Source organism: Sciurus carolinensis, chromosome 2, assembly GCF_902686445.1.
Source record: "Sciurus carolinensis chromosome 2, mSciCar1.2, whole genome shotgun sequence".
Taxonomy (NCBI): Eukaryota; Metazoa; Chordata; class Mammalia; order Rodentia; family Sciuridae; genus Sciurus; species Sciurus carolinensis.
Genome location: NC_062214.1, coordinates 118,670,768 through 118,682,307, shown reverse-complemented (window position 1 = coordinate 118,682,307; position 11,540 = coordinate 118,670,768). Strand labels below are relative to the sequence as shown.

General features: G+C 40.2%; 1 protein-coding gene across 1 annotated transcript in view; it reads right to left on the bottom strand.

The window, feature by feature from the left end:
• Positions 1-7,907: 7,907 nt before the first annotated feature.
• Positions 7,908-11,540, bottom strand: part of Chrm5 (cholinergic receptor muscarinic 5) — a 39,843-nt gene continuing 36,210 nt past the window's right edge. The window contains exon 2 of the mRNA XM_047533703.1: positions 7,908-9,592. Within this exon, the coding sequence (XP_047389659.1) occupies positions 7,908-9,506 (1,599 nt within the window). The 5' untranslated portion in view covers positions 9,507-9,592. The remainder of the gene's footprint in view (positions 9,593-11,540) is intronic.

Sequence of the window (11,540 nt, the reverse complement as noted above, 5' to 3'; positions counted from 1 at the left end):
TGTTTTCCTCTTTAGGGCTTTTGTTGCATTCAGTTTACGTGATCTCCTTTTAAAAGTGAGTTATGATTTTTTTTATAATTTTTTACATTTACTAAATGATATCTGAATAGCACAAAACAAATTCTTGCTGCCCACTCTTCCCAGGGTGTTCTGAGTGCCCAGGATGACTTCTCAAAGCCTATTTTTGCCAAGTTTCAAACAGTTCTTTAGGGATTGAAACCTAAGGATTCATCCTGGATGTGGTTAGCACTTTGAAAAGATTCAGGATATTAGTTGGGTGTGGTGGTGCACACATGTAATCCCAGCAACTCGGGAGGCTGAGGTAGCAGGATCACTAGTTCAAAGCCACCTCAGCAACTTAGGCCCTATCTCAAAAATTTAAAGAAAGGACTGTGGATGTGACTCAAGTGGTTAAACGCCCCTGTGTTCAATCCCCAGTACCAAAAAAAGAAAAGAGAAAAGAAAATTCAGGATTTTACCTAACCTGCTCAGAGTAGTATCTTATGATTTTTCCCTTACGTTTCCTCTGATAGGAGGCAAGAAGCAACCATATAGCAGTTGCTATACTTTTCGTAGCTGGAGGGTTTCAAGGACCTGATGAGGGGTGTCAATAAAGATAAAGGAGAACTTTTAAATTACATAGTCACTATTTGCTGAACAAATGAGTAACCAAACATAGGAGCAATTGGATTACCTGAATGGTGGATCTTGGATCTAAAGAGATGGTGAAAGAAAAAAAATGGAAAGTTTTGAGGTTTTGTGACTCCAGTGACAAGTAGAGGAAAGAAAAAAACATTAATTGTGCATAAAAATGAAACAAAGGTTAATGATTTTGAATACAAACTATTTAGGGAGAAAAACCTTAGTGCTTTTATTTAAAAATATTAAGAAATTGGTCAGGATCATGGTCCACTTGTCCCATTATAGAAATTAAAAGCCTAAGATCTCGATTTGATCCTACTTTGATATTTAAACCTATAGAGATTCAGAAAGGCAATTCTGGGAATTTAGGAAGGAAAATTTCCCTTGAAGAATTTCTAGGGTAGGGCTGGGGTATGTCTCAGTTGTAGAGTGCTTGTAGCATGCTCAAGGTTCTGAGTTTGATCCCCAGTAGAAACAGAGAGAGAGAGATTCCAGATTTTCAGGTTAGACACTTAGAGAACATACCGTCATGGGAGGGAGAGAGAGAGAGACAGAGAGAGAGAGAGAGATTGCTTCCAGATTTTTAGGTTAGACACTTAGAGAACATACGCTTGTGGGCCTACAGTTTCCAGAGGTACTTCTTCTATACCTGAAGGAGCTCGGAATATCATGTCCCCTGTCTTTAGGTTCCTGTATTATTTTCAGGCCAGGAGATAAGTGCCAACATGTACTTGAAGAATACATGGTAACTGTCGTAGTTGAAAAAGCCTTGTCCTGCCAGGTCTCTGTGATGGAGTTAAGGACACTGCATATCTTCTCCTTAGCAGTTCTAAAAGCCTACCAAGTCCTACCCAGAATTGGGTCTATAGTTTGTTCATCTATAAAACAGGAAATTGTTTTTCTTGTTTGGTTATCATTATATGTTAGAGTCTTTCCCCCCAGTACCTCAGAATGTGGCCTCATTTGAAATAGTGTCCTTAAGGGGGTAATAAAGCTAAAGTGAAGTCTTTATGGTAGACTCTCACCCAAGTGACTAGTGTCCTTTGGAAAGGGGGAAATTTGGACAGAGAAAGACGTGCCCAGAGGGAAGATGATGTGAGGAAACACAGGCAGGAGATGGTCATCTAAAACCCAGAGAACACCAGCCAGGGGAGAGGCCTAGGACAAATCTTTCCTGTGTGCCTTCAGAAGGAACAGGGCCTGATGGCACCTTGAGTTCAGATTTCTGACCTCCAGAACTGTGAAAAAGTATCTGTTTTATAAGCCACTCAGTTCAAGGAAACAGCTGTTTTAAAAATAAGATTTTATAAATATCTAAAAAATATATCTCTAGATAGTAATTGGTTCTTCTCAAGAATTCCCCAGGTCAGTAATCCTTGAACAATAAGATGTACTGGGTGCATCTGACAGAGATGGAAAAGGACTATGAGGTAACTTTTTCCTAATCATCATTTAGTTATGGACAGGAGTTTTCCATGTTACTTGAAGGCTTATGACTTCCGGCTTTCAACAGTTTGAGTGGCTAGATATTTTCAGTGTGAGAATTGCCAATTACTAATAGCCTTAGTAGCTCTGAGAGTTTTTGGAAGTCTGTGTTTGTACATAGGAAAAAAAAAAAAAAAACACAAGGATATCTAGATGCTAAGGTGTTTGGCAGACGTATTTCTGGCTGTGTGCTTAGTTTTTTGTTGTGTGCTTAGTTTTCCAAGCAAATATATATTATTATATTATAAAATATAGCAAGTATAAAACAAAGCTAGTATCAGGTAGGTTTGTTTATTTATTTATATATTTAGTATTGGGGATTAAGCTCAGGGCCTTGCACATGTTAGGCAAGTGCTCTACCTCTGAGCCACACCCCAGCCCTTTTAAAATTTTATTTTGAGAAGGGTCTCACTAAGTTGCTAAGGCTGGCCTTGATCTTGTGATCCTTTGCCTGGGATTACAGGCATGAGCCACGGTGCCTGGCTGGTATTATTTTTTGAGTTAAACACTTTATTTTTTATGACTTTCCTGAATAGGCTGTACCTTCTGTGTACCAACAGAACTGTCAAAGGACTTACCATCCATGGCAGTCTACTGTATGCTTCTGTAGGGGGACTAGGCTAAGTTTGTATAGCATGATCAATAGCTTCTTGGATTTTGATCAAAAGTGACTGGACTGTGTCTGTCTTTGGATACATGGAGAACTACTAAGAAAAAGCACCTGTTCCCTAACTTGTGATACTGTGGTTAACAGAGTTGAATGTGGACCAGTCTTTGTTGAAGGTGAGGGGCCATTCCTTTACGAGGACCCCAGTACAGATGCATTTATACAAATAATCTCCAAAAAAATCACCACCAAAGACTGGAAAAAAATGGCACTCTTTGGACAACTGCTCTTGGGGGAGCATAAGGGCATCCTTTGGGGAATCTAGTAGTAGGAGATTTGTTTTATGAGTCATGTAAAATAAGAAACTAGGACTTTGGGCAGATAGATTGCCACGCTGACATAAATAAGTGAGGGTGATGGTCAAGTGCAATGAGCAAAACCAGGCTTGGCTTTCTTTGCCCAAGTATAGGTCACAGATACATTTAAGATTGTACTCCCTCCCCCACAAGCATCAACATGTATATTAATTAATGAATTATGAGGGGAGATGAGGGAACGTGCAATTTGGGGAGGATAATGCTGACTGTGTCCTTTTTGAATTTAATGTGAAAGTATAACTGAATCAGTCTCTTTCCTGTTATAACTCATTGTCTCCAGAGTTGTTTAACTTGTTCTACTTCTTGTTCTCAAAGCTCTGAGTAACAGCAGATGCTCCAACAAGCTGCAAACTATGTCTCTTTCTCTAGGACCCACATCTTTAGCTTGATGGAGAGCATGTGGTACCCAACAAAGGGTCTCTTCATAGAAGTACCCATGCCCATGTATGCACAGCTTTGTAAGTTGAGAGATGGGTGTTTTGGAAGTAGCTGTCACCATGTAGGAGTCAATTTTTTGTTTTTCATAGTTGAAAATCAGTAAATATTTTCTTAAACTTTGGAAACCGAAATAAAAGTATATGCATAATATTTTTATCATGGATGCAATGCCTAAAAATGGCTAAAAGTTTGTTAAAATAAAAAAGAAACAAAAATGGAAAAATCAGACTGAAAAAAATTGTTACCTATAGGGAAGATAAAAATGGGATGGAAGAAGCAGAAGATGCAGTGACACTTCTTTGAGTGTATCTTTTTGTATACTTTGTAAACTTACAAATATTTTACTTATAAAATAAAATTAAATAAAAAATTATGGGGGGAAACTGTAAAGTTTGATACTACAAAAATTGAATTTAGGTACTCTTAAAAAACAACCATGGTATGAAAGACAAAGAAAAGCTGAGGACCTCTTCCAGATCTAAACCTGACCTAACTACTAAATGCAATCTGTGGTCTTGAATTAGATCCTTAACTGGAAAAGACATTCTTAAAGTAAAAATTATTTGGGTCACTGGTAAACTTTGAGTATGGACTATAAATTACATAATAGCAAAGTCAAAGTTCCTGATTTTCATATTTGTATTGTGGAATAACTTTTCTTTCTTTTTCCTCCCCTTCTTCTTTTTCTTTTTTTTTTTTTTTCTTCTGTAGTACTGGCAATTAAACCCAGGGCCTTACTCAGGCTTGGCAAGCACTCTACGGCAGAGCTACATCATCAGCCCTTTACAATTTTTATTTTGAGACAGGGTCTTCTTAGTTGTCCAGGCTAGCCTCAGATTTGTGATCCTCCTGCCTCAGCCTTCTGAGTAGTTGGGATTACAGGTGTGTGCCACTGCACCTGGTCTGTAAAATAATCTTGTTCTTAAGAAATTTAGAGGTAAAATGGACACGATGTCTGCAACTTACTCTCAAATGGTTGAGAAAAAAAAATGTGTGCGTAAATATGTACACACACAGAGAAATACATACACAAATGTGGAAAAATGTTAAGTGCATAATGTAGGTGAGGGATGTAGGAGTTATTTGTACTATTTTTGCAGCTTTTCTGCAAGTTCAAAATTATTTCAAAAAAGTTTGTTTTTTAAAAAATGTATTTCTGTTGTCTTCACTGACACTTCTATTTTTCTTCTCCCTCCCACTCTCAACCTGGGCTTTTATTGGCCCAGAGTTTATATAATCTTGAACTTTATTGGTGAAGTGACATGAGGGAGGTGGAAATTAGTATTATTTATAATGGGAATGAAATGACTGAACAGGAAACATGGCTGTTCCGTTTGGTATAGTCTCTACCTGATAAAGGGCTGTGCTGCAAGGTCTGCCTCACCTCCCTTGTGGAGGGACAGGAAGCGTTTTAGTTACAGACCTCTTGTCATCACTATTTAATCCTAATTTGGTCATTGGTAACTTGGAGGAAAGAACTGGGAATCACAACAGGTAGGAAGAGAGGCACACATACATATTGTACTTTTATACACCTTCCTTTCTATAAAGGCCACGCCATATGAAGGTGTCGACCCTAACATGGATGAATCTAATGTGCTAACCTGAGACTATTCTCTTAAACACTTTGCATTGAATCACTGTGTGGTTACATTTCTTTAATATCCAGAAGAGTACTAGTACAATACAAATGTTTTGCTGTAATTGCAGTGTTTACAGAAGACAACTGGATATTCCAATTCAGAGGTTTAGGTACAGATTTCACAATTACAAAGAGCCAATATCACCTCAAAGGACACTCACCAAAGGAGCAAAGTAGAGGCCAGGAATATTGACAACATGCTTTGTTTAACCAAAAGTTGTACAGAAAACAAAAATTCCATGACGAGCCATCAAATTCATAGCCAAAGAGAAACAAATCATATTGTTAGCAACAAAACAGCATCCAACAGATGGTCAGAGTTATAGGTAAAGCTTGGGAGACCATAGGCAGAGCTTGGGAGACCAAGGGCATAGAAGGCCTAAGATTGAAATCAGCTCAAACCCCATTCAAATACCCACTCAGTCCCTTTTGTTTACAGTTGGATCTGTTCATTCTGGGGGACTCCAAAGTCAGGGTAAAGAATACTGCACCCCTTCCCTGACCCTGTTCTGCATTTTTTTGTTGTTTGTTTGTTTGAATTGGCTTATCTCTCTATTATGAACAATGAGTGCCCAATATGAACTTAAACTGCTATTCCCATGGGGTGATTTTCATTTTTGTCAGGAGCCAAATCCTTAAATGGAAAGAATCAACTGTTTATCTAGAGCTGGTGGAGCAGATTTGCTTATGAAGTCTCACCCTGTTGGTATCATGTAGGCCTGGGAGCCTCTGTTCTGAAGAACTGAGCCAATTAGTTAACATTCTCTACTGAATTCTTGGCAGGTGTTAACCTGCCCTTCACAAAGGATCAGCAGTTGTAGTGCTTCCAAGATGTTTCATCCCAGTGTAAGTCCCTGCAGGGCTGAAAGAGAGGCCTGGGTGGACCAGCCTTGTCCTGCATGAGAGTCTCCCACCCTGAAGCCGCCTTGGCACGTCACCTATAGGATTACTCTTCAGGGGTAGATGAAAGCTCTCCTTGTACTCAGATATATAACTAACTCCCAGGACAAGTAAGGGAGCTTTTTCTCCCATTTCCTTCGCAAATAAAGCTGAAAAAAAGCTGTCCTACGTTAAGTCAAATGAAGTCTGGAGATTTTTACTCACAGCAGCAGATACAGCCAGCCAGTTAAAGATTGGGCTTCTGACAGGAGTGTCTCATCTCTGAACTCTTTGTGTACCACCATACTGATTTCTTTGTGGATCTTTCATTAATTTTATGATCTATTTTATAATTTCAATTTTTTGTACATTGGTTTATTTTCAGAAGCATCAAAAAAGCATCTTGGATTCATTTTTTTTTATAGACACTTAGAGATTTCAATTAAATTGGTTTTTAATGATCCCAATCTTCTAATGTGTGAAACTTCTGTTTTTATGCATTACTATGACCTGTTTTTAAAGAGGAAGCTTTCACTTTTTTGTTTTGTTTTGCTGCTGGGACTCAACCTGAGGCAAGTGCTCTACCACAGAGCAACACCCTCTAGCTGAAAATTTTGTTTTTAAGTTGGCTCCACTGGACCTAAACTGGGCTTTTCTGAGCTTCTCATTTTTGACTGAATTTGTCAAGAATGAATAAATAAATAATTTCTACATCCCTGTTAGAAGGACCTATGGAAAAAGAAAGCTTGTTTCTTCTGTTTGCCCTCAATAGCACTTGTGCCTAGGGGCAGCATACTGACCTGCCTGTGCCTGGGTGTGAACTGGGAGTCTGGATGAGAGAAATTGGAGACTTTCCAAAGGGCTCTTAGAGAAATTCAAAAGCCCAGAGTGAAATCAAATTTGTTTTTCCATTTTACCTCAGTTTTGCTTTGTGAACAAATTAGAAAACAAGCTCTCTGAAAACAGTATAAAAGAACCATGATTAAATATCATGGAGAAGATCTTTACCAGTGCAGGGCTGTCACACTACTAGTCCTCCTACGAACATAGTACAAGTAAATGGCTTCAAATGGGTACAAAATAGAATACATGATATATATTTTCGGTTTTATCTAAAAAAAATCTCACTGGTAAAAATAAAAATTACTGACTGTAGAGTCTAAATTATCTTCATTAGCAGAATAGGTGCCCCTCTAAAGCACTGGGTATTCCCAGGTCTCAATATCTATCTGGACCTGGATCCCAAGAGAAGGATGGTTCTGTGGAGATCAGCACGGTTTCCATGGGTACAGGAATGGGCATGGTCAAGGCAGGGAAGAGCAAGACCTTCATTCAGATGTAGGGGCAGGAAAACATACCACAGTACAGATCACATAATAGCTGCATAATAAATACTGATTGGTTTATAACAAAGACATTCTTAGAAGTCAGTTGAATATCACTCTTGTTAATAGACAATATTGGCATTCTCCTGATCCTCACTCGTACAAGACAACTTCATAGACACATATTGCACAAAACTCTATGACAGGTTTCACAGGGGAGGGCTTCCATCTGGTCGCTGTTGTTTCCCACAGAAAATGAGACAAATGTTCCGTAGGTCATTGTTTCTTGTGACCTGGGTGTGCTTCCAGTGAAAGGTCATGGGTCTGTCTACATCATTGGTAAACTCCAGTGGTGACAGGCAAGAATCTTTTAGTGTGGCAGCAATTACCTCCTGTAAACCCTTTCTTTTGGCAATTTAGAAAAGTATTCAGGGACTCAAAATGACAGATGACAGTTTTAAAATATGCAAACAAGATATGGTCATTATTCTTTTGAGGGAGCTGTGAACTCTTCAGGGTAGTTTGCTGTTCCCCTGCCAGTACAATTTCTCTTCCAGTTTTTTCTTTTTCCATCGGCAGAAGAGCAGTGTCTTAAAGGTCTTCCTGAAGGTTCTGTTGCAGAGGGCGTAGCAGATGGGGTTGACAGTGCTATTGACATAGCACAACCAATAGCCCAAGTGCCACAGAGTGACAGGGACACACTTGTCACAGAAGGTGGACACGAGGACCATGATGTTATATGGGGTCCATGTGATAATGAAGGCCAGGAGAATGGCACTCAAGGTCTGGGCTGCTTTCCTCTCTTTGACCAGGACCATTCTCTTTCGTTTGGTCATTTGATGACTTAGGTTGGGATCAAGGCCTTTTGTTGAAGGGTCCTTGGACATTGGGAAGGAACAGGGCATGATTTTCACCTTGCGACAGCCATTGTTGGCCTCTTGGGTCCCATCAGCTTTTACCACCAATCGGAACTTATAGGCCACACATTTTTGACTCTTGAGTTTATTAGCAGTTGCTGGAGACAGGAAGTATTTTGGGGTGTCATAGTTATTTTTTTCAGTTTGAGCTTTCACAAAAGTTTCCTTGGTTTCTCCAGCACTGAATTCTTCCTTTGGACTTTCCTTCTCCTGACTCTTGTAGCCCACTTGGAAGACAGGGTCAGTGGTGGGCTTCTCCTCATCCTCTGAGGAGGGATAGCTGCTGCAGGTAGTAAGCTGCTCAGCTTTGGTCCAGTCAGTGCTGGGGTCATTGGCTTGGGATGGCTTTCCAGTGGTGGAGGTGCTCCTGCGGGAGGATGACCAGGAGGCCTGGTTCCTTTCCCTCTGTGCCAGAGTAGGTTGAGGGCAGGTAAAGCAGGATCTGAGCAGAGCCCTGTGAGCTGGCTTTCTCTTGGCAGCTTCAGCCACAGAGTCAGAGCCCTGGAGGTCAGCCAGGTCCTTGGTTCGTTTCTCTGTTTCCCGGTAGATTCGGCAGTAGAGGATAGTCATGACAGAAACAGGGATGTAGAAGGCAGCAATGGCAGTGCCAAAAGTGATGGTAGGCTCAGAGAGGAACTGAATCTGGCACTCATCTGGTGGTACTGTCCGCTTCCCAACCAAGTACTGCCAGCAGAGAATGGCTGGGGCCCAGAGGATGAAAGAGATCAGCCAGGCCAAGCCAATCATGATGCCAGCCCTCTTTGGGGTACGCTTGACCCGATATGTTAGGGGTCTTGTAATGGAAAAGTACCGGTCAAAACTGATCACCAGAAGGTTCATGACAGAAGCATTACTGGCCACATAGTCCAGTGCAAGCCACAGGTCACAAGCCAGACTCCCAAGAGCCCAGCGTCCCATGAGGATGTAGGTGGTATAGAGGTTCATGGAGAAGACCCCAATGATGAGATCTGCACAGGCTAGGCTTAGCAGGTAGTAATTGTTAACTGTCTTGAGCTGACTGTTAATTTTGAAGGAGATGATGACCAAGACGTTGCCCACGATGGTCACTAGGCTGACCACAGCAGTCACAGCTGCGATGGTAACAACTTCCCACAGTCTATGGCGTTCCAAAGACTGGTGATTTACCAGGGTGCTGTTAACTGTGGTCCCATTGTAGTATGATTCACCTTCCATCCTGGTACAAGAATTTGCATTGGGATTAAGTCTTAGGTTCTACCTAGATGTCTTTCTGTTCTTTCTCACCTCTTCTTGGCCAGTATCTGGAAGAGAGAGAAACAAATTAGCTCCACTCACCAGCATGACTCTTTCCCAACCATTGTTTATCTTTTCTAAGAGAATATCAAATGTGGTTGCACACACCTTCAGAGAAAGATGATGAAATCTCTAAACTTTTGGTAACATTATTATAAAGGCATTACTGTCTTGCTTTTTATGATTACAATGCCTAAGTGGTCTCCTTGTGTGCGGACCTGCTGCCCTCTTGTGGCAATTTTTTGATAAAGGACTGAGAAGACATTGGAGAAGGAAAAGGAGAGAACTGATTATTTGGGATCAAAAAGGAATGTTAAATGACCTTACATTGCAATGACCTCATACTACAAAACCTGCTTTTTTGAGCTCTTAGTGATAAGTTCCTAGATGGTGATGAACTGGAGAAAAAGACAAACTGTATCTATTCTATAGTTCCAATCTTAATTATTGGAGGTTACTGAGTCACTGTTGTGAGTCAAAAATGGAACAGCAACATTTCTCCCTGCCTGAATGCACAGATTCCACATGTAGACCTGATTTACATCTGAGGTCTTTGAAATTTGCCTACTCCTGAAGATAATGCCCCTCCTTCCATTCTTGACTATTTCTAATGTCAAAAATTGTTTTATCTTTTTTTTCCTGATTACATAGTAATACACTCCTCATAAAAGAGTTCAGCCTATGTAAAAATGTAAATGTATAAAAGAAGTCTCCTCTAATTTCACCTTCCTGTTGGGTAATCAGTGCAATCAGTTTTGTTTGTCATCACAGGGAGTGTCTGTATCCATACATCTAGAGTTATCTTTTTTCATTTCAACAACTGCACATTATTCTATTTAATGGGTTTATTGAATCAATTCCCTGTTGACAATTCAAATTTTAAAATTAAAGGAAAAATTTCCCTTTGTGGATCAAAAGTCTATGTACATAGCCGGGCATATTGGTATGTGCCTGAAACCTCAGCAACTCAGGCGACTGAAGCAGGAGGATCCCAAGTTCAAGGGTAGCCTCAGTAACAGCGAGATGGGTCTCAAAATAAAAATAAATCTATGCACATAAAATAAAGATTTTGATGAGTTCTAAAGGGTAAAAGGTAGAGGATATGTCTGTCCCCAATCCTGATCTCCAACCTCCTAGCTTCCCTTTCCCAGAGTTGACTACTATTTATCTTTCCTTTTAGAGATGTTCAGTGATATATAACCAGTGCTGCACTTTGGCATGTTGATGGTGATGGGAGGAATATCCTTCAGATGACCCTCAATGCATGCCTTGTGGGTAGCATCTGCTCTGCCAACTGGCCAGTATAAAGATGACAAATTTGTGATGGGCTATAGATTTTCTTGGCTTTAAAAAAGTGTGTTCAACTGTAATTTTGAATGTTTCCCTAATATCTCAAATTTGATAAGGAATTGAACTGATACTATCTTGTAATATCAAGAACCAGATTCTCCCAATCATCTGATTTTGTACCTTTTACCACAACCCAAACACGCATGCACACAGCCCAGTTTACCTATGAATATTCCTTTTACCAGTTCCTTTACATTCCTGCTGTTACCACCCTGGTCCAGCCTCCTGCTGCCTTACACCCATAACTGCTTGGTTTTATCAACATCACAAGCAAGTCCCAAGAATGCTGGGTCACTAGGTAGAGACTTCCTAGCACCCGAAAGGGCTAAATAAAGTTACTCTACACACTATAATTTTGTAGGTAAATGCCATTGCAGGCTGTTTTACAGTTGCAAGAGCTAAGTTGGCTAGTGAGAGAAAGAGCTTATAGAAGTTCCTTTCTTCTTCATTCTTCTTTTCTTCTGTTCTTCCTTTCCCCAATACATACATAATGAATGTCTACTACGTGACAGATTCAAATGCTTGTGATGTCATGGAATAAGACAAGACCCTGCATTGAGACACAATTTGGGAATATAAACAGGTAAATAACAGGGGACAGCATGC